Source organism: Siniperca chuatsi, linkage group LG18 (assembly GCF_020085105.1).
Source record: "Siniperca chuatsi isolate FFG_IHB_CAS linkage group LG18, ASM2008510v1, whole genome shotgun sequence".
NCBI lineage: Eukaryota > Metazoa > Chordata > Actinopteri > Centrarchiformes > Sinipercidae > Siniperca > Siniperca chuatsi.
The window spans coordinates 13,749,638-13,773,077 of NC_058059.1; the positions used below are offsets into that span (position 1 = coordinate 13,749,638).

At 39.5% G+C, this 23,440-nt stretch overlaps 1 protein-coding gene across 5 annotated transcripts; it reads left to right on the forward strand.

Annotated features, from left to right (window-relative positions):
- Positions 1–1,790: 1,790 nt before the first annotated feature.
- Positions 1,791–23,148, forward strand: LOC122865345 (AP2-associated protein kinase 1-like). 5 transcript variants are annotated; one of them, XM_044173638.1, is made up of 20 exons: positions 1,792–2,866; positions 4,417–4,535; positions 6,067–6,175; positions 6,360–6,502; positions 7,124–7,245; positions 7,567–7,648; positions 8,152–8,284; positions 8,437–8,540; positions 8,887–8,969; positions 9,124–9,284; positions 9,754–9,875; positions 10,045–10,401; positions 10,807–10,952; positions 11,055–11,281; positions 11,354–11,443; positions 12,973–13,068; positions 13,168–13,275; positions 13,688–13,855; positions 15,352–15,459; positions 21,083–23,148. In XM_044173638.1, exons 1-20 carry the CDS (start codon positions 2,704–2,706, stop codon positions 21,799–21,801), a joined length of 3,360 nt encoding a protein of 1,119 aa, XP_044029573.1. In that variant the 5' UTR covers positions 1,792–2,703; the 3' UTR covers positions 21,802–23,148. The 5 variants fall into 5 exon arrangements, with proteins under 5 accessions (XP_044029575.1, XP_044029573.1, XP_044029574.1 ...); XM_044173639.1 differs by having other exon boundaries at positions 1,793–2,866; positions 11,055–11,266; XM_044173642.1 differs by lacking the exon at positions 21,083–23,148 and adding an exon at positions 15,822–19,287 and having other exon boundaries at positions 1,795–2,866.
- Positions 23,149–23,440: the final 292 nt, after the last annotated feature.

A 23,440-nucleotide genomic window follows, 5' to 3' on the forward strand; every position in this document is an offset into this window, starting at 1 on the left:
TATTATAAAGAGTATGCTCTAGACCTGCTCTATGTTAAGTGAAATGAGATAACTTCTGTTATGAATTGCCAATATGTAAATAAAATTAAATCAAATACAAAGAGCTTATAAAATATTTTTGTTACAAATTAAACTACCCAACAGTAGGCTTTTAACTTTTAGTATGCCTACTTTAAGTACATTTTCCTGATTATACTTTACTTGAGCAACATTTTCAAAGCAGAACCTTTACTTGTGGTGTTAGTACTTTTACTTAAGTAAAGGGTCTGAATACTTCATCCACTACTGGTAGTCACACCATATAAATAGACAAAATAATCTTTTTTATTGTGTTACACATTTGTAGAAAATAAGCAGCAGTGGTGGAAAAAGCATTCATAACTTTTACTTAAGTAAAAGTAGCAATGCCACAATGCAGAAATACTGTTACAAGTAAAAGTCCTGCATTCAAAATTTAAATAAAGTAAAAATACAGAAGTATTAAAAAATACTTAAAGTACCAAAAGTAAACATACTCATTATGCAGAATAACCCATTTCAGAATAATACAGTATATATTATAGGATTATAATTATTGAAGCATTTATGTGTAAGCATCACTTTAATGATGCAGCTAGTAAAGGTGGGGCCATTTTTAACTACTTTATATACTGCTGGGTAGCTTCATCTATGATAATACATTAGGATTTATTTGTTGATTATATTTTGTGTTTAATTAATATGAATCTGCAAAGTAAATAGTGACTACTGCTGTCATATACATATAATGGATTAAAAGGTACATTAGCATAAAATGAGTAAATGTAGGCTACTTAGTTACTTTCCACCACTGGAAACCAGATACAAACAACCTCTATATAGTTTATTTTCAATTGGCCTAACAGTTAATATTGAATTTGATGGTGGCTTTGCGGCCATTTTGCCACTGGTTTGTTGACTCTTCCAGAAAACCCTGATGTATCCAACATGGAAACATAGACTATATATATACAGATGTGTGACAAATTGAAGGAAAAACCAACATGAAGTGTCTTAATGTGGAGTCAGGCCACCACGGGCCTCCAGAACAGCTTCAGTGCTCCTAACCATGTCTGTGGAGGGATGAACACCATTCCTCCACAATATATTCCCTCATTTATATACACCACTTTTATTTAACCAGGTAATCCCATTAAGATCAAGATCCCTTTTGCAAGAGATACCTGGTTACAGCAGATAGAAAGAAAAACAAACATAGCCAGACATAACAAAAAGACATATAGCATCAGAGACAGTCACAGACATCACTAAATAGATTACAAGATGAAAGTTTATTGCATCATTTGGTCCTATGGTGATGGTGGTGGAGAGCATTGTCTTACACGCTGGACCAAAATCTTCCATAGGTGTGAAATTGGGTTGAGATCTGAAGGCTGTAAAGGCCATTAGCATTTTATTCACATAATTCTCACCCTGACCAAACCATTCAGTGAGCCCTGGTGCACGAAGCATCTGCATTTGATATGTTTCTCCACTCTTTTAATCAGGTTTTTCCTTTAATTTGTCCCCTTCGTGGAACGTGAGTGGGACACACACACACACACACACACACACACACACACACACACACATATATATATATATATATATATATATATATATATATATATATATATATATATATATATATATATGTATATATATCACACTATGTATAAGCTAGTTTGAACGGTTTTCCACACTGCTCGGGCTGACCGATTTGACTGAACGCGGCATATGACCACATCCGCGAGGGGGAGGGGAGGCTGCAGATGCGCTCTGAACTACAATACCCTTAATTCCGTCCGCGCGTCAACAGCAACAGCTAGGATGTTGCGATATCGCTGGCAGCCAAAGATTGCTATGGTTGCAGAGATTAGGCTGCTGGGTTGAAACCTCTGCCTGATGTTTTGGTAGATGTCAAATTCTGTGGTTTCTCATTTGCAGCCACAGTTGCAACAGACGGAGGCTGTAGTTTCCTGTCGACTCTGCGCTTGTTTGTGTTGATGGAAGGCTGCATCGCGCTAAAGCGTTAGCTTATTAAAAATCATAGTTTTATCGTAAATGGAAGCAATTATATAGCTAGATGGGCAGCTATGTGCCATCAAACGGTTGCTTCACTTGACTGAGGATGGAAAGATTTTTTCGGGCAGCGCTATCATACAAGTTACACGTCGGATACATCGCACTCGAAGACATTATCTTCAGAGGATAACCTGGATAACCTTACACGAAATGTCATAGCGCGTAAGTAGCTAGCACTTAGCTAGCTTGGTAATGGTTGGACGAGATGGAGAGGGACCTAATGTTATCATCAGCAGCAGCCGACCATGAGCAGCTGGATGGATAGCTAAAGAAATACTTTCTCCGGAGATGCTTTAGCCTCCTGGGTGGTGTAATTCACTTACATAACAGCTACTCGCAACCGCTCTAGCTATCACCAACTGGCTTGTGTTGGCAAGCAAATGGGAAATTTGGCACCACAAATCTGGGTTGTCGCAACATCATAAGTGACAAAGGCATCACTGCATGTTTTGAGGCTGCAAAAAAGACTTCGGATTCGTTAGGTTCACAATCTGACCTGCATTATCCATCAGTGCAATAATTCACTGCACAGGAAACAAGCAGTTCGTCTTGTGTTTCTGTGATTGACTCCTCAAATACTCCTCCTGTCATTTCGACAACATGAGGAAGTTCTTTGATTCTCGTCGGGAGTTGGTGAGCTCCGGGCCTGGTTCTGGAGGAGGAGGTGGCAGCTCTGGGTCCAGTCATGCAGGCGGAAATTTCATTGGCAGAGCCTTCACTGTCGGACGGCACCAAGTCACTGTTGACGAGATCATTGCTGAAGGTGAGAAGGGGTTGCACAGGCCATCTGGTGCCATTTGTTTGTTTTCTCCTTTTATTTTCATGCATGATGTTGAAGAGTATATATGTGTGTGGTCCTGCATGCTCAAGCCAGGTGCGTGAGTCACATAACAGAATAGGGATGTAACCTAATGCCATCCCCACAGGAATGACGGGGGTTAATCTATGTATCTTGGATACATAAATGCAAAATAGAGGCCTAGTGCTGTCTCTCAGCTGTTCTCTGACTAACACAACAGTTTCCTGTTAGCTGTTGTATGATTCAGAAGTGTGATTCAAGGAGATGGAGACCTGGTGCCTCACAGTTAGAGCAGTCATGATCCCTTTAAAATGAATGAATGAGGGGTTAGCATACAGTACAAGCTGTAGATCACACATGATTGTTGGATTTCTTTATAGATACCAGGGGTAGGCACTTTCTAGGACTGTTGGGCATCAGCACCAAATTACTGATGCTGAAGTGGAGGCCTACATTTGACCAAAACAAAGTCATTTTAGTCATCATTGTAAACCTATACAATACAATTGTTTTCTTATTATATTCTATTTCTAGTGTTTTGAATAAGTAAAACACTTTCTTTGAACATTATGTGAGCCAGCAGGACCTGGTAGATTTTGTACGGACTGCATAATGCAAGTACAGTTTAAGAACTGAACAAGAGAACATTGCACTGATGCTTCTGGTAAATACTCTTAATGACTCATGTCACACTCAGACATTCCTTAACTCTACTGACTTTTGACTGAACATAAGAAAAATAAGCAATTATTATTATCTTAACCATAGACTGTGGTAATTATGTCGGCCATACTGCGTTAATCAGTGCGTCAGGCCGCCAGGTAGTCAAGGTTTTCAAATCCAGTGTCCAGTATGTCAATAATGAAGGAAGACCGTGTTGTACAGCTGATCAGAATGTCTGCTACTTCAATATTTGCATCAGTAGTGGATGCAAACCCTCAGCCTCAACCTGCACACATGTTCATAGGTATTTCTTGCAGATTTATAGTGCTACAGTGCCACACAATACCATTTCACACATGTCAAGTTGAGGATGTAGTATAAGCCGCAATGTCTGCCTGAAATTGATGACTCTGTCACAACTAAACTCGGCAAAGTGAATTTGTGGTCTGAGCTATACCAGATGGTTAGGCCTTAATGTAGGCCTCTACATAAACCCTGCAGCAATGACATGACTAATAGATAACGCTATAAGGCTGCACCATTTGGTCCTGATCGTCCTTATTGATGTAATTCTACATGGATACAAATTGCAACAGTTGTGTAAGTAATTGTGAAAATTAGCTTGTCAGCTAAATTTCCAAAATCATGATGCCCTAAGGAAACTTGTGAGAATGATGTAATTCTAGAGTTTCACCTAAATCTTAAATACATTTTGTATTGATTGTAGTTAAATCTGGTAATTATGTTGTAGTGTGCATCCAGGTTTTTGCCCACTGTCAGGGTTTTGGTGATATGTCTGTCATCTCTTTGAGAACCAACAGTTTAATTTGGTCTCTTTCTCAATCCTGCAGGCGGTTTTGCAATTGTGTTCCTTGTGCGAACAAATCAAGGGGTGCGTTGTGCCCTGAAGAGGATGTATGTCAACAATGAACATGATCTGCAGGTGTGCAAACGCGAGATTCAAATAATGGTGAGTTGCTGAGATTAAATATTTCTCTGCTTGTTCTCACACTGAGCATCATGTGATTTTCTGTGGGGGTTATAAACCACATGTGAAGGCAACTACAAAACAAATGTCTTCTGAAACTCAAGTTGTGCCTGGAAATTTCAAAGAAATCCACAGATGCAAGTTCTCTATTCTGTTCAGAATAACTAAGAACAAGTGCTGAAATCGGTACACACATGGCCTGCAGCAGGGTTGTTTGGATGGTTGTGCTGTATTTATTCATCTGGTTCTTGGTGTGTTTTGTTTTTGTTTTCATAGTTTTGTCTTACACGTTCTTCTCTCCTCCTGAGATGTATTGTAGAACGAGTTGTAGGGGTTATTTGTATGAACATCACTTCTTAAAGGACCGTCTAGTTCTTGATGAGATGTTATTTTATTCAGCATTCATTGTTGAGATTGGTAAAAAGGAAATTCTAGTTCTGAAGCTCTAGTTGTTCCGCTGTGTGGTCTTTGACAAATTTACAACAAAAGCTGTCTGTTTGCTTGTACAACAACATAAAGCTGAATGTGTCCCTGCCATAATATTTGTTAATGCGTAATGTTTGTAAGGATCACATGCTGGTAAAAACGAAGACAGGTTCTGTATTATCCAACCTCTTGACCTGGTAAAAATAGAACTGGGTTTTATTTAGTGAATAGACATGAATGCCCTGGTAGCCTACCACAAAATGTAAATATTCCATCAGCAGTCTTGAAGAGTTATTTCTTGGTTTTGAGGTATTTTCTGTAGCTGGACTCCAACATTCATTCAGTTCACACACACAATTTGTTGTTTTCTGTCTGAAGGAACACTCAGGAAGGAAGGAAGGAAGCATTGGATGGTCAAATTACAAAAAAGTGGCTGATTGTATAAACATTTGACAGAATTACATACAGTACATTTTAACAACTGGGGGCCTAGTTTTGCTTCAGAAACCAACACTAACAGAGAATGTGGTCCAAAGATGATGTCTGGTGTCATTCTACTTCATCAAATGACGGATTTTCTTTACCTCTCAGTCTCATTCATTCTCTATCTCTCTCTCTCTCACTCACCCACCCCCTCTCTTTATATATATATATATATATATATATATATACACACACACACACACACACACACACACACACACACACACACACTCATAGGCAGACAGACAATGCTTCACCTCAGCTGCAGTGCTTGACATTTTTTCATTACCTAATAGGTTCCTGATTTCAGCTCTCCATTGCAGCTCCCTCTGCAGGTGATGGCCTCACACTGCATCACAAAACACTGAGCAGATTGAATGAAAAGATTATGGCATTCAAATTCTTATTACCTCTTTGCAGCAAACTATGGAAATATTTCCTTCCTGTTCCGTCTTTTCTTTGTGTTGCTAAATAATCTTTTCTGATTCATTCAAAGTAGAAAATCAAGTCATTATAAAAGACTTCCACACTCCAACCAAGATGGTACAAACTTTATGCACAGTGGTTCGTTAATGCTCTTGAATGTGTGTTTGTGTTCTTGTAGAAAGACCTCGTCGGCCACAAGAATATTGTTGGTTATCTGGACTCCAATATTACAGCTATGGGATCGAGGGATGTATGGGAGGTTCTCATACTTATGGACTACTGCAAGGGTGAGTGCTGAAAGGAAAATGGTGATGTGGCTGCAACCACATGCTTTTATTACTGAAAGAATTTGACTTTGGGTAGCACTTTCAGTTTCAAAATGAATTAGTGTTGCAGTATGATTGTGCTGTCGAATGATGAAAACTAAACAAACTGTCATGTGCGGTTGCACAATTGGATATTATTTTGCAGGGGGGCAGGTGGTCAATTTGATGAATCAGAGGCTGCAGACTGGTTTCACTGAGGCCGAAGTGCTGCAGATCTTCTGTGACACCTGTGATGCTGTTTCTCGCCTGCACCAGCGCAAGACACCCATCATCCACAGAGACCTCAAGGTGACACATTTTGCCACTTGTGTTCTTTGTGCAATGCTCTGCTCTGCAGTACGTAGGATAGGACAGGCAGCCCCTTCTGTGTTAACGGAGGGGCAACACCTACTGTAGATCACCAGGCTGTGAAGTCTTTAGAAGAATCATGATTGATGTGTTTGCGTGAGTTGAAGCTGCGTTTAATTATGGAAAGCTCTAATAGGAGGGGAGAGGAGATTGTCAGTTGTCAAAATACTTCAAATACCGTTCCATTTCTGCAGAGCCCAGTCGACTGCAGTGTGGTTGTCGTCGCATTAATTTTAAGTTACTGTCACTCAGTAGATTTTTTTCTCCATATGGACACGTGACTTTTCATTGCTGTGCAGATTTCTTGATTTCTTGCATAAAAAAACTGAAAGTGATAGGTGTGTGTGTCAGAGTGTGTTAGAGCATAATAAAAGGAACATGCCAGTTTTGACTCTGACTTGAATCTGCATGTCATAATATTGACTTGGCAGAATGAGTCAATTACTGCACCTCACCTCCTAACACTTAATATCCAAATTGGGTCCATTCATGTTGTCCTCAGACAAAGCAGCTCTACATGTACGTGACTGTGTGTGAGTCTCCTCTCTTGTATATCTACAGGTGGAGAACATCCTCCTGCATGACAAGGGTCATTATGTGCTGTGTGACTTTGGCAGCGCCACTAACAAGTTCCAGAGCCCACAGACTGAAGGAGTGGCCGCCGTGGAGGAAGAGATCAAAAAGTTTGTGCCTCTTTTCGTCTGCTTTGGCGATATTTGCAGCTTTCATTCATTAGCACTCCATTTAGGTATGGCTGCACAGGAACTGTCAGCAGTTTTTCATTCATGAGCAGCTTTTGTTGTTTTTGGTAGACAAATTGAATTTTTCACCTCATCCACATATGGACTGTAGGGTTCTGCACAGCACTGTAAATATTTTGATGTGTGTGCAATATGGGTTTTGCTTGATGCAAAATGTAATTTGTAATGGATAAAATCACTACTTTCATTCACATTTATGCACATTTATGAACACATAACTAATTAATTCCTATTTTCTTTCAGGTACACCACTTTATCATACCGTGCCCCTGAGATGGTGAACCTCTACAACAACAAGATTATTACCACAAAAGCAGATGTCTGGGTGAGTGAAGAGGACAGACGTCTATACAGGCTCATAGAGCAGTAACAGTAATACTGTATATATCTTGTAAAAACTATAGCCTCCATTTCTGTAAAACACAATAAAAGTTTGGATTATAGTATACCTATCATTCACAGTTACTGGGTGTTTTAGAACCCAAGTTTGACATAATGGCCCATGATCACTAAAACAGGTCTTCATGTCTTTTGGTATGTTAAGTAGCAGATGTATTTTTAATTTTAGTGATTGTTTGTTCTTAAAAAAGTTAAAAGGTTGTTAAGCTTGGAAGCCAAAACTTTTGCTTCTGCGATGTGACTGAATGCCTTATACCAGCTGGTATTTAGAGGGGCAAAGGTATTTGTTTTGTGACTAACTGTGTGTCATTGTTGTTCTTGAATAATCTTCTCTCCTCTTCTCTTCTCTTGTCTTCTCTTCTCTTGTCTTCTCTTCTGTCTTTGTTTGTGTTTGGTGTGGCGGGGTGTGCATGCGGTTGTCTTCTCCAGGCGCTGGGCTGTTTGCTGTACAAGTTGTGCTTCTTCACTCTGCCCTTTGGTGAAAGCCAGGTGGCCATCTGTGATGGCAGTTTCACCATACCAGATAACTCCCGCTACTCTTATGATCTTCACTGCCTCATTCGTTAGTCCTTCTTAAACATTAATTAATGTTCTCAACAACATCAAATTCAGTTTTCACAAAGACATACACTTGTGGTTGAAGCTACTTTATGACTTTCGTAACTCTCCACCTTTTGAGTTTCACTCTCTTGTTTCTTCGTGGTGTTTTTTCAGGATACATGCTGGAGCCAGAGCCAGACAAAAGACCAGATATCTACCAGGTGTCCTACTTTGCATTTAAACTAGCTCAGCGGACCTGTCCTGTTCAGAATGTGACGGTCAGTCTCTCTCAGCACCAGCGTCAGCTGAAATATTTGGATTTGCTTGGCTTTCTCTCATCAGGAATTGATTTTCATGTCGTATTCAGTGGAATCTGCTATGGGGTCTCTGCCTGAGACCCAACCAACCAGTTGTCACACTGTGGGAGGAAAATCAGCATCAAGTCATCAGTTGCATACAGTAGAAAATGCTTGTTAGCACTGATGAAATCCTTCATTGTCACTGCCAACTGCAAGAATCAGAAAGTTTTCAATGTCAAATTTTGTTTGTGTACCATTGTCATTGAAACTGCTGTCTTGTGTAAATTCAACATAGATTTTGTTTTGTTTTTTTTCCATAATCCAGAATTCTCCAATTCCTTCTAAACTTCCTGAGCCAATCAAAGCGAGCGAGGCTGCTGCAGCAAAGAAGAGCCAGACTAAGCCCAGGCAAGCATGACCTGCTTACATTGTATTACAGTAGTAACACTTCATTTTGTGGAAGTAATTAGGCACAGTCAGTATTCTGATACTCATTAAATAATTATGTTAACATTATTTGCCACGATTAACAAGAGGGCTAACATGCTCCCTTTGTTGCCAGACTGACAGATCCAATTCCCACCACTGAAACCTCCATCACCCCTCGCCAGAGGCCCAAAGCAGCCCATACCCAGCCTGTGGCTGGCATCCTCCCCATCCAGCCTGCTGCTCTCACCCCTCGCAAGCGGGCTAATCTCCCTGGTGGTGCATCTCAGCCTGTGGGTACGTACAGCACTCTGTCCTTATTCTCCTATGTGCCACAGGAAAAAGAAAATGAGCTTTTGAATAAAGATGTGCATAAAGACAGGAATCCCTCTAATCCTTTGTGCACACATTGAATGCTGCAATTCTCAACAGGAACAGATCAAGCATGCAGGTTAAGACTCGTGCAAATTAAAGCAATCTAACCACAGGCCCAAAGTGATTATGTAATGATTTTCTCCACACTCTGATACGCTGCTTGTCTTTATCAGTTTTTGTACCTGTTACAATTTACCAGATTATATAACCCTATTTTGTAGATTGTTTAAGATTAATATTATCAATGCACAAATATTATTACAAATGCTCAGATAAAATCTATTTATGTTGCTTGATATTTACATTGTTGTGCATCTGAATAAGTATTAAGATTAAAACATTTCCATGCTGTTATTAATGTGTAGTCTGTGCTCTTTTTAATGTCCCACAGGAGTCAGCTTAGACCTCTCTCAGCCAGCTGCAGCTCTGCAGTCACAGAAGGCACAGACTTCAGTTCTGCCACTCATCCAGTCACAAAACAATTCAAGTCAGGCTGCGGCTCCACAGAAGCAGGTACATACTGACAAATTACACTGAAACCATCTGTATCGGCCCTACACAAATATAATCACACAGTTGCTTTTGGGACCTGGAGCACAAAGTTATCTAAGATGGTTTGCAAATGTAACCTTTTGAGTGACAACAGATTCTGTCACATATCTTTGTGTGATGGCCGGTGTAGCCGGCCGCAACTACAGGAGCAGAGACTTCAACAGCCGCAGCAGTCGTGTCACCAGTGACCAAGGCCGAAGTCCAACCACAAGCACAGCCAATAGTTCAGCAACAGACCACACCTCCCTCTGTGGTCAGTGCCACCTCCCAGAAGGCAGCTCAGTCTCCATTGAGCCCGGCTCCACCTCAACGCCCAGCTCGACGCAAGCAGGCTGGCCAGGCTCAGCAGCCAGCAGCTCAGTCTTCACCCAGCAAACCAGCCTCTGGTCAGCCACCTGTATCTCTTCAGCAGCAGCAGATAACTCAGCCATCAGCTGCCCAGGCTCAGCCTGCCTCCACTGAGATCATCCAAAAAGCAGCTGAGACAGTAAGTGGCCTTCTGCTCACCATCCAGCTTCACACAGTGTCTGAACATCATCATCACTGTAGAGCTGTCAGAATGAATTATGTTTCCTTCCTTTTTATTTGTTCATAATCTTTTACGTGGCTTAGCCTCTTCATCCATCTATCCTTCAATTGTTTCCATTTTTCCTTGTTTCCATTTATTGTAATAATAGTTACTATCCCTCTTTGTTACATTCTAACTTTTCTGTTTCTTTGGTCTGAGACTTATTGCCCCAAAAAAATGTGATTGTGAGCGAAATGAAAAGTTTAATAACATGGTTTGTCAACACATTTGGCTGTGAGACTTTCTGTGACTTGTGAGATCTTCTATGAAATATTTCTTGATCTTCCGTGTTTCGTATTTTCACTCCATGCCCCTTTTGATCAGACTCCACCTGCTTCTCCAAAGACAACTGAAGAACGAGGCCACCAACGCATACCGAGTGACGCCTCAGCGGGCAGTGTTGCTGGAGTCCCAGTGAGTGACTCCTCACAGCAGCCACAAGGAGCTAATGGAGATGCTGCCCTCAACCAGTAAGTGGCACGTGTACTGGAACAAACCTGGAGAATAGTTCAAATTCAAGTCTTCTCCTGTTTGTTTTATTTATGATATTTTGTGCCTTTTTTTACCTGTAGATCACTTACATCTCAACCAGTCACTGCCCAGCCTGTTCAGCTTGGTGTTAGTGATGCAGGCCAGGACCAAAGCAAAGCTGGACCCACTGTTGTTGCGTCTGGCGGTGCCACCACCAACACCCCCACACAGCCTGCATGGAACCCATTTGACGATGACAACTTCTCCAACCTCACTGCAGAGGAATTCAAAACTGAGGACAAAAAGCCTACTGGTAAAGTTTGTGTGGGTATGTATGTATGTATGTCGTATTTTTAATATGTGATAAACTTTTAATAACTGGGAGTTTCCTTTTTTCCAGACCAACCTTCAGAAATTGAGCCAACATCCTGTGAGGAGTTGATACCAGGCCTGCAGGCCTCAACTGTAGACATTACACCCCAAGAAACTGGTATGTGTCACTTTTCCCTTAGTCAACAGAATCAGTGTTTTTCTTCTACATGGAGCTGGATCCATGAAACTCCACAGACCCTTTAGTGACATCATCACAAACTCACGCTGTCCCTACAAACACAGTTCAGACTGACATAACAAATTTTAAATTATGGCCATTTAAGATTTTTCATAAAAGAAAATACTGTAAGTCAGGTATATTATGGAAACTGATACACAGACAGCTACATTTCCCATCGAATGTCATGGTTCTGTCTCAAAAAATGGTGTCTTTGGACTTTATTATTTAACTTATATATATATATACACACACATAGGCTGTACTAGCGCCTATTTGTATCCAAATGCACACACACACCTGACACACAGTCTGTGTATGAGCATGTTTTGTAAAAACAATCAAACATGATCAAATATTTCTCTGTATTTCCAGTATTAACTCTTTAACCAGTAGCTAAAACACACAACACAAGCACACAGAGCGATAAGGACCACGCGTCATGGACGATGCACATGCATGTGCATTTTGACAACACATGATAACCCGGTTGGTTAATAGCGGCACAGTTCAGTGACACATCAACTACAGACCCAGTTTTCAGAAGGCAAGTAACTGAGTGAAACTCTGATTATCCTCCAGCCTGTTAAAGACATCCAACCAGACCTGCTCATTAACAACAGCAGGAACACACTGGTTTATATTTAACATGTGCGTCAGTGATGCTGCTATTTATGTGTTTTACCTGTGAAGTAGACATTAGCATGAGATAGCATGCTAGTTGGTGGACATCAAAACAAAGCTAATATAAAGAGGCAAGGTAGCTCAGACTGAGATTTACAGTAAAAATATTATAAGTTGTTCCCCACTTTAATACCTCATTGGTGTACTGATGCCACTTAATGCATTGTACTGCACCCATCTGAAGGAATACAATGTAATGTCAAACCAAGAGGTTAACCTCTTAATGCACGTGATCCATTAATCTGATAGCTTTAAAAAGCTTTCAAAAGCAAGCACTACCTATGTGCATCACATAAATAAAATAAAAGGTTTGGTCAGAATGAAAGAAATGAAAGTTACTCTAATGATGTTAATAAAGAGATCTGGCAGTGTTGCTGCTGTACCCAGAAAATGTAGCTGCTGATGTTTTTATGTTTCCTTTAACAAGAAAGAAAAGCTTTGAGAATTGAATTGCTCATATACTGTATTAGGTAATGCTGTTTCTTAGAGTCTCACACAGTCTAAAAACATGCAAGAGAGCGCTCATAAAGTTTCCTCATTTGGTCTGTTGAATTTAATGAAATGCACTCACGGAATTGCTGTGTTTATGTAGATGTGGATAAATTTGATACTGTTTGAAAAACTGGATTTAAAGCACACATGGTACATGATGGTACACACAGATACAGATAACAAACACTCACTTCACTTAAAATTTGTATTAATTGTTGTAACTGGCCTAAATTACCATTTGTATTGAAACACACCAACTGAAAAAAATCAAAAACACTGCTTTTGTTTCCTAGTTGAAAGACCATCAGCCATTCTTGATGTGGAGTCAGGAGCCACACTGTTGGTTGTCCCAGATCCTTTCTGTACCCTCGAACTGTCAGATGCACCAGGTAAATATCTCTCTCTGTGGATCCATACTGTACACACAAATACACCTTTGTATGATCTTAGTTGTAATAAAATGTCTCTGATACTTCATTGGCCTTTAGAGAAGCTGATTGAAGGACTAAAATCTCCTGACACGTCTTCACTCATGCTTCCTGACCTCTTGTCATTGTCTGATCCCTTCGGTGGCTCTGTGGAACAGTCTGCAAAAGGTGTGTGTGTGTGTGTGTGTGTGTGTGTGCTCCAAAATGTACTCAATTTGTTTATTTCTTTGGTTGCTTTTGCAGTTAAGGGTAAGACCCAAAACAAAAACCATGAGTGCTTTTCATGTTGTGGTGTGCAGCTTAACGTTATTGGGAGTTAAGGTGTCTGCAGTGTGACTCTGGTGTTCTTCATAACTGCAAACAGAAACTTAAGATGTCACATGTGAATAAATAACACATTTTAAGAACTTCTTGAGTTACAAGCAAATAACTGTTTAAAAAAAGTCAGAAGGTTAGTGCATGTATATTAGAAGCACTGCAGATCTTAAGAGTCATATCTCCTTGTCTTCTTTGTACTTGAACCATAACTAAACTTTACCCTCTTTTCTGTCTACCTTCGGCTCCCCCGGACCCATCCCAGACCCTCTCACTGCAGATGACTCTCTCCTGGACTCTCTGATCTCCGGTCCGTCTGCCCCTCCGGCAGTGAGCAGTGCCACCTCCTCCGTCTCCTCTGCTCCCACCTCCGCTGCCTCTGCTTTGGATGATTTCAGTCTGTTGTCTGGAAACTGTGCACAGCCTAAAGCAGGTAAACTGGAAGTATCTAACCCCAGTGGTTTTTAATGAGTGACAGAAGTGTGTCTGTACCATAGCACCAAGTATATAAAACTATTAAGGGCCACATTTTGCCACCAAATGCTTGTCACATTCTTTGTCTCGTTTACTTATGCTTTGATTAGATATTGTCTTTCACATTTGTGTCCGTATTTTGCTGTATTTTGTTTAGAGATAGTTCTTGTATGGTTGTTTGTGCTATAAAAAAAGAAATTTCATCTTCAACTGTTATGCACCCTTCAGATCAGAAAAGGAAAGTTTCATCAAAGTACAACTGAAATCACAATTAGTCATCCCTTATTGCAGTCAAAAAGAATGTCAACCTGATTTTTAAAAATAGTTTTTTTGTTATTAAAAGGGGGAAATATCAGAAATCTGTTGAATGTTTGTTTGGTGGCTCGTTCAGCAAGCTAAGGTGCAGGACAAGACGTGTGTTCATGTTTGTAAGTTGGATAAGAAGGAGACTTTAGCAGGAAAGCTAATGTGGGTTGTTGTTCAAAGTGTGACCGTCTGCTCTGCCTTTGATAGAACACTGAAGTTACTACTTAATGCAAAGATTTGATTTGCTGTATGGAAACAAGTTCTCCATTTACGTAGATACATAACAGTATTCCAACGAACTGATGAATTTCTCCCTTATGGTTTCTGATTTTTTTTTCTCAAAGGAGAACGCAGGACGTGTGGTTTACAGAGCTGATATGTACGCTGTAGCAGACAAAAAAATGCTATTTATTTTCAATTGGACTTGTTGAAAAACTCCAAAACAAACTCAGAGCAAAGAGCCCTGATAAACTACACCAACTTACCAACTTCTTGTGAGGGTGATGTTAACATCATCACTGTGCAATGTAACATTACTGACATTTTGTGCAAGCGGACGTTTTCAACCACTGGGTGGGAGCAGAAGCATTTCCAGCACAGCTTCACAAATTCATCTTCACAGACAATGTTGTGGTTATCCTCATAACTTCATAAAGTTTCGATATTAAAGGCAAGTAAATCAAATTCTAAACTTTATCTATTCACTATAATGGTTTTCCTGTGTACGATTGATGGTCCTGCTTAAATATGATATCTGTTTCACAGTAAAGTAAAAAAAAAAAAAAGCTATGTGCTTCTTTTGAATGGAATAATCTGTCAAACCATGTCATGTGTCCCAAATGGAGAGCTCCACAGCTGTGGTTTAGCTGTTGGTTCTCTGCTGTTGGACGAAGGCATTTGCCTGCTGTTGACAACTCTGAATCACAGCCTGACTGTGTGCACCAGCTGCATGATCCTAATTACTACTGATCTCTCCTCATAATATCTTATCTAACGGGCTTTGTACCACTGAAGCGCTTCATTGTGTTTTTTGCAGTAACTGCTGATTTTATCACATGTTGACGAAGGTATTGAGGAAAAAACATTTCTGGCACAATTGGGCTTTCATACTATTACATCAACAACCCACGTTTCTTTTATCCTCTGCAGACTCGTCTCTCCTGATCTCAGACTTTGAGCCCCAGCAAGCCAGTGCAGAGGCCAGCACGGAGGACGAGTTTGATCCTATTCCCGTCACAGGCCGAAAGAACTCCCAAGGTTAGTCTTTATATTCTCCACAAGGAAGCACAGGTGGGTCAAGTTGGTCTTCAGGATTAAAGACACAGGGATTGGCTGTTCATTGGGTTCCCCTCAGTTGCATGCTGATTTGCTAAATAATGAATGAAATAGTCAAACCTACTGATAACAGGATCAGGTGCGTGCACTATTGGTTAAGAATGTTTTAAAACCAAAAGAAGTAAATGGGTAAAATCTGCCCTCTCTTTCTCTCTCTTCCTCGACCTCTCTCCCCCTCCTTGACTGCTGTGTTTGCTTGTTGTGACTCCCGCTCCTCTGCTCCCCCCCCCCCCCCTCTGTTTGCCTGTATTCGTCTACCTTCCCCCCTTTGTCTCTCCGGCCAGTTTCAGGAGGCCACTCACGCAGTAACAGTGGCGGCTCTGAATCCAGCCTGCCCAGCTTGGCCCGCTCCCTGCTGCTGGTGGACCAGCTCATCGACTTGTAGGCGCCCCCCCCCCCCGTAGAAGCTGTAACACTGGATTATAGACTGGCATAGCATAACGGCAATCAACACTGTTGTCATAGCTAGCTTCCTGCAACCCCCGGCTGTCATCTCCATTCTAGTTCCTACAGTAGAAACAGCCTTCGCCTTTCAGTGCTTCTTCATTCCTGTCCTCTCCGCCGTATCGATTGCATTATCTGGCTTCTCTTCACCTCTCATCTCTCACCCTCTCTCTCACATTTTCTCTTTGTTGTAGTCTCTACACATCAAGTATTGTCCATTGGTTAAAGAGTGGCCAATACACTAACATCACCCTTTCTAAAGATTAACCATTACATCTTTCTGTCAATCAGGATATAATATTGCTATCCCGTTTGTTTGAACAATATTACATTATGTCTAATAGCGAACAATAGAAGATCATTGTTGTAATGTACAATAGGCATAGTTATAAGTGGTTGTAGTTATTATGGTGCACAAGTGAATTTGTCGTTGTTTGCCTTTTTAAATTCTCCTCCCCAGATTTATTTGCACATTTTAAAGTAAAACCATGGAAAAGTTAAATGACCATTTGTTTAAATGAGGTCAGTTTATTTCTTCTATAAAAGGGAAATTTCTTCATGTAGCCTGATTTGCACAGTAGCATAAATGTTACCTCTGTCTGTCTGGGCTGTTGGATGGAATATCTTTAACAATTTAAAGCTGCTAAAGATTAGACTAAAAAGTTAAATCAAATTGAGTTACAATCTGGAAACAAAACAGCCACAACCACACGTCCTACAAACAACATACTGTGATGAAGAGAAGAGCAGGACACTAAACGTTTCCCTGATAAGACTAAACGGTGAAGTGCCATAACATAATCTGTGAAGCAAACTACTCTGCTCTGAAAATGTATCAGCCAAACTATTTTGTCCATGAGGCAAGCAATAGGTTGTTTTGGAATTAAATGACAAATCAGGGTCATTTAACAGTGTTTATGGCGGTATGCCATATCAATAGAAAATGCATGAAATCATGAAAATAATTTGAATAATCAACAGTACTAGGAAATATTAAAAATACAGTAGCTATTATATATATAGAGAGACCATTCATTTATTCAACTATTCAGGCCATTTTTTGGCCCTAACAGAAACAGTCTAATATGGCATTTTAAAAATGATTTTCACTCACTCATGCACTTTTTTTTTTAATATCAACAGAAACATTCATTCCGCATTGTGCAATCTTTCCTACATTCCTGTCATTGGTTTACTCGTAATTTATGTAAATAGATATCTGCAACCCCTGCAGGCTCTTCCAGACCATAGAATTGGGTATTCTTCCCGTGTATATATTAAATCATTGTCATACAGCTTTACTTGTGGAAAACATATTGCTTTACTTGTGAAATCTCATATATATATCTACATCTACATAGATTAAGCTATATATCTATATAGATATATAACTATATAGATATATATATACAGTATATATAGATATAGATATACAGTATATATGAATGAGAAATGACATTGTTTTCCTGTTAATAAATGTTAATATGAATAGAGTGTTAGAGAATGAATGTAAGAAATAAATATTAGTCTATAATAAAAAATATCTATGATTCTTAACACCATAATCACTGAATAATATTGAAGAATATTCTATATAAATATTTCATTCCTCTTTGTGGAAATGTGTGTTGAGAAAGGTTTTTTTTTTTCTTGGTTATATCCACTCAATTATTGTCAGTACATTCAAATGTATAGATGATAATCATAACAATAATAATAATAATAAGTCTTTGTTCAACCAGGAGATTAGGCTGAATCCCATGTCATATTTCACCTCCTCTTCCTTTGTGAAAAGAAAGTGAGCCTGTGTTATGTTTGTTTACATGGACCAATGACGGATTATATTTTTATTCAAAACAGTTGGCAGTTTTCTGGAAAGCGGGAGCTTAGCCTCTTGAATCTTAGTCCTGTTTCATTTCATAGCTAAACTAGAACTTTTTCTCAAATTGTGCTTTGTAAAGCTTTGTTTTTGCTTTACCGGTTTTAGTGATCAGAGTTCATATCAAAAAGCATGGCAGTGTTTTTGAATGTTATGTTCGTGTGTGTTGGTATACAGTGTTATGATAAGTACGTATGTATGTGTGTGTGTGTGTGTGTGTGTGTGTGTGTGTGTGTGTGTGTGTGTGTGTGGAGTCAGAATTGTTGGATGTGTTTTCCAGTAGCCTACTTGTGTTGTTGTTTGCTGCAAATATGGCGAGGGTCACATTGTCATTAAAATCTCTTCTGAAAGCACAGCCCCCCCCCCCTAAATTCTCTCAGGAAGTCAGAGCTACATCACTCTCTCTGAGAGATGGATACGTATTGGCTTACTGCTCCCCAGTCTCACTGTCCGCCTCCATATTACAGTTAAGAGAATTTGTCTGATAGGTAATGTGTGAGGGGCTCTGTGAAGTGTGTAAAGGTTTAATCTGCCAGTGTTACAATGAATGATACTGCTGCTGTACTGTAGCAGTGGTTTGATTATCAAGCAGCATTGAGTCAGCTGTCCAGGGTTTGAAAAATCAGCTCTAATCAGCAATATAAATGTTTCTGTAGGATCAAACAAATAAGTTTTGCTTCCCATGCATGATCACAGTGGGAAGACGTCCTCCACCTCTTTTTTTCATTCTGTCATGTTAGAAAGTGATTTCAAATAACATTTATAGAACAGTATGTTTTTTGTGAGATCTACTTAAAATTTTCTTTCTGGAGGTGACTAACTTAAAATAATCAGGATTTATTGTTTTTTTTTGGTTTTATTATTTAAGCATAACAAGATTTCTGAATGATAATCAAATCAGTCGAATTGTGGTTTAATGCTGACAAAGTGCACACATCTGAATGGGTTTACACAAACTAATTGGATATATTCCACTTATACACATGTAATATGGAATTTAAAAAAAATGAAGAAGAAAAATGTTACCTTTTACTGTAGGTACTGCATGTGCAACTGAAGGCTTATGTTTTTTATCATCCTCTTTATAATCCTTCCACTGAACAACTTAATCATTTGCAGTTACTGTTTGAACCTATGCAACTCCCGAGCTTTCTCCCTGTAGCTGCCAATGTGCTGTTGTAATCGGTAAAGCCAAGCAGGTAGTGAGATTAGTCCTTAATGTGAAACAGAAGCCCCTCATTTTCTCTGTTGTTTTGCCAAAAATGAAAGCTGTCAATTATCTGATACTATTGAGTGTCTGGAGACGCCTCCTGTCTTTATGGCCCAAGCCTGCGTCAGAGCTGTGGTATCGTGTGCTCCTTCTATTTTTGTGAGATGATTAAAGAATTATTAAGGGATGGCAAATAAAATACAAATGTGAATGTCAACGTGTTGAGTATTGATTGTAAGATTTCCTTGTCATTATTGGGTTCAGAATATTGGTTTCATGTCCATGTTTTTTCAGTAAAAGGAAAAACTTTACCATTTACAAGTATATTCCACATTTTAAACAACTTTGCTTTAGAAAGTCTTTTTAAAGGTCCAATGTGTAACATTTAGGAAAATAAGAATCGTTGGGTTTTCGTTAGCTAAGAATAAGTCATTTATATCTACATAGGGAGCGGGTCCCCTTCCATGGAGGTCGCCATGTTGCACCGCCATGTTTCTACTGTAGCCCAGAAAGGACAAAGCAAACACTGGCTCTAGATAGGGCCTTTCCCGTTTTCTGCAAGTTTCGCAGCCACTGTAGTTTCTCCTGTAGGCTTGGAAGGGGAGGGTGAGGCAAGTGGTATTCAAATGGTTGCAAACTGCAATTTCACCACTAGATGCCACTAAATCCTACACACTGGACCTTTAAAATCAGTTTCTTGTGGAGTACTACTGTATACTGTATGTGAAAAAAGTTGTAAAACTTTAAAGCCTTATGTGGCTCCAGAGGGAGCTGCGTCCAATAAATTCTGATAAAGTCAGACTGAAGACTACAAGTTTGAAAATTAAAACAATCTGTTGGTGTGGAGTTAGAAAGACGTTAGGAAGTTAGAAAGAAGAAACACACCAAAATCTCCAACCCAACTGTCAGCAGTCGAGTTGCATTATGGCTAATATAGGTGCCAGGTTTTGATAAGATAGAAGAATGTGGAATTTAAAAAAGACAATATCTCTGGATCTGCTGCATCGAATTTTGTCCTTTTTTTCCTAAAGTGTCCATTGTGAGTCTGACAATGTTACAGGAGTGTAATGCTAAATCGATGGAGTACTCTTTTAATTGCTTCTATTCAGACTTGCATGCAAAGATATCTGTACCCAAGTACTTTGGGTGAGGGAGTAAGGACTTAAATTATCTAGTAAATGATTTGTTAATTTGTAGCATAATATGGTTTGGTAATATAGTAGATTTAATTGTGTAATGCACTAATCAATTTCTTATTCTGCTCAGATAGGTAAATTCTACTCAGGTAAGACCAAACATCATGCCCCATAAAAATGTCTATCCATTTTTCTTTTTTACATTTTTGTGACTATTTTTACTTTCCTAACCGGAGAAGAGTCCAGACAGAGTCAGGTATACACCTGCTTCTGAGTGGGTTAGGTTCATTTCTAAATAAAAATGCACCAGAGAGCACTGAGAAGTTTACTTTTCAACTGTAAAATCCCACTCAGTACATATGTTGGTCACAACTCTAATAAAATTCCAAATTCAAAAGGTCTTAATCAAAAATGCTTGTTGTGTTTATGCTCAGATATGTATAGTATACATATCAACAGTTATTTCAGAATTTTAAAAATAGTATAGGTTGGGCTATTTTTCACATAACCCAGCTGAGCTTGCTGATAAACATCCATGCAGGACATGCCATTTAAAGAACATAGGAATATGTTGCTTTACTATGATTTCTTTTCACTTCCTTTGACCAGTTCATTGGGTTTTGATCCACTTGAGAAAGATTGTCCAGGTAAACATAGGATAGAATTGAATGCAACTGTATTGTCCACCAGAGCTCACCAGAACTCAAAATTAGCACAAGAACATATAAAACAAATATGGTAACAAAAATGTGATAGTTAATATCATAAATCGCAAACGATTATATTTTTTATAATATGCATGAGAATCAGAGGTCAGCAAAGCTTTTAAGCATGTATATTAATTTCTGACCGTTCTCCCATCTTTTCCACATGCAGACCCGGAGAGGGAGCTCAACAGTAATATACCTCAAGCCGCTAGGACTGCGGCTTCTGTGCAGTTCACTAAGGAGAATCAAAGGCCGAGCATCCAGCAGAAAACTGCTGCATGTGTCTATGATAAACACATGTTTCCATCAGATGAGAGGAGCTTACAACACCATGCAGTACCAGCTACTTCTACCAGCCTGCATTTTATACCTGTCAACCAAGTATCCCAGTTCCAGCCCCCAAACAGCTCAGTCACCTCTGATGTCTTCCAGCTGGCCCCTTTTAAAACACCAGGAAAAGAAAGCAAGATGACGTTCAGCAGCTCCACCTTTTCTACGTCTCATAAACTTGCTGAGACGTCTGATGTTTTCCTCCAGGCACCGTTTGGAAAGAGGCAGGAAACCACCAAAGCTGCTCCGAGTAACACTCACATATTTAAGTCTGGCACACAGCATATTCAACCCATCAAACCGTGTCACCTGGTCCCAGTATCATCTCCTCCTGCTCCTCAGTCTCTTGTTGTTCGGGCCCGTCCTCTGCCCTCGGAGACGCCTCTGCTCCAGCAGCCGGTGGCGGTGCACCGGGTCGTCTCCAGGATCGGTCAGCAGGCCGCCGTAGGTTCCGTAGCTGTGGGGCCCCTGCATGCCTGGACCATAGGGGGAAGAGCTCTGGATGACCCCTTTACTGCTGCACCTTTTCATCCAAGATGCTCTCAGGGGAAACCTTGATTTCTATAATCCTCTCCTAAAATATGCCGTCAGAGCTTTTTTCCGTACCTTAAGAAGGAGCCAAAGTACAGTTCATTTGCAGTATTACCCATATTTCTAATGTAGTTTTACTCTTGTCATTATTACTGCAGTATTAAAATGAGTAAATTATCCTTTTATCGATTATGTACTTATTTGAACTTAAAGTTCTACCTCAGTCATGTGATTGGCTTTCACTCTGAACTGGGACTGAGAAGTTCTTAAGATGAACTTGAAGGATTGGTCCTGGACTCAATTTAAAACTCAATTTAGGATATCACAAAGGGGTTCGTTAAAGGCCCAATCTGTAATTATTTGACCATGTAAATAATGAATGGTGTCTTTCTCGATGATCATGATTGAAAATATGGGTCTGTTTTACATCAGACCTTTACAAACATTACTGTTAGCTGTTCTCAGTTTTAGTCTCTGTATTAAAAACACAAAAATCAATTGGGCAGTGATAGGCAGGTTCTACTTCTGTTTTAAATCTTTGTAGTTGTTTACCCTTTCATTTACATTTAGATTACGGATTGTGCCTTTAATATCCGTAGTATCATTTTTCCAGAATGGTTGCAGGCCTCTGGTCAATATTCAGCATCAGTGCTGCAAAAGATACCAAACATTTTGCTGCAAGCCAAAGAAATCATTGGAAATGAAATATAATGGTGTGAAACACTTTTCATACACAGTTGAAGGACAAAACATATTTATGCAGTTATTTCATATGAACAGAGTGAAAGCACTGTAAACTTTTTATACATGTTTATAGAAAATCCCAAATGGCTGGTCACTAGAGAGCTGTACTGGAACCGGTATAATATTATGATTTGGAAGAACTTTAATGATTTCAAGCTCAACCTACTTTAATGCTTAATAATTGTTCACAGGTTGTTGGGGCCATTTTCCCACAAACTGCACCAGTGTTAATGGACATTTATAGTTCTCTTGAAAGGATTTGTTTAACTTGCTAATGTTGTTTGTCTTTGGTCTTGCTATTTCAAATGAAACATATCATGTCTGTGGTTCAGATTCACTGATGTCTTACAGCATAAGGTCAGAAGGCATTCTCAAGAGGTGTGAAAGACACAGAAAACCAACATCATCTCTTCAGAGCCGAGTAAGTTTCTCTTAAAGTGATAACATTTCAAATAATGCTTCTAATTTTGCTTTAAACTCTGGCACAAATAAGGACTGTAAAACGTGCTGCCTTTGCTAACAGTATTTGTATATTTCTATATTATCTGGCTAGTCATATTGGCCATTAGGAAATGTTGTTGGTGAAAATTAAACTTCAGACTGTATTTTATTAAAGGTTTGTAAACATAATGGCATCCTGGTTATTCACTCTTCTAATGCACAGACTGTAAATATGATGTTTGATTCTGGTCCAGGAACTTTGTCACATGCCATCTTTGTCACTTTTCTCTGTCTTCTTTGAGTTGCCTAATAAAGTCGATAGGTAGGAGGCAGAGGAGACATACCTCTACCAACACTATGATGTCAAGGTATACCAGTGTCCTGTCCCCGGTGGATCTTTCTACTTGTGCCTCATTTTCAATTTGTTTCATATTAGGGTATCCGGGCTTTCATGGCTGTACCTGAGATAGGACATGATGGC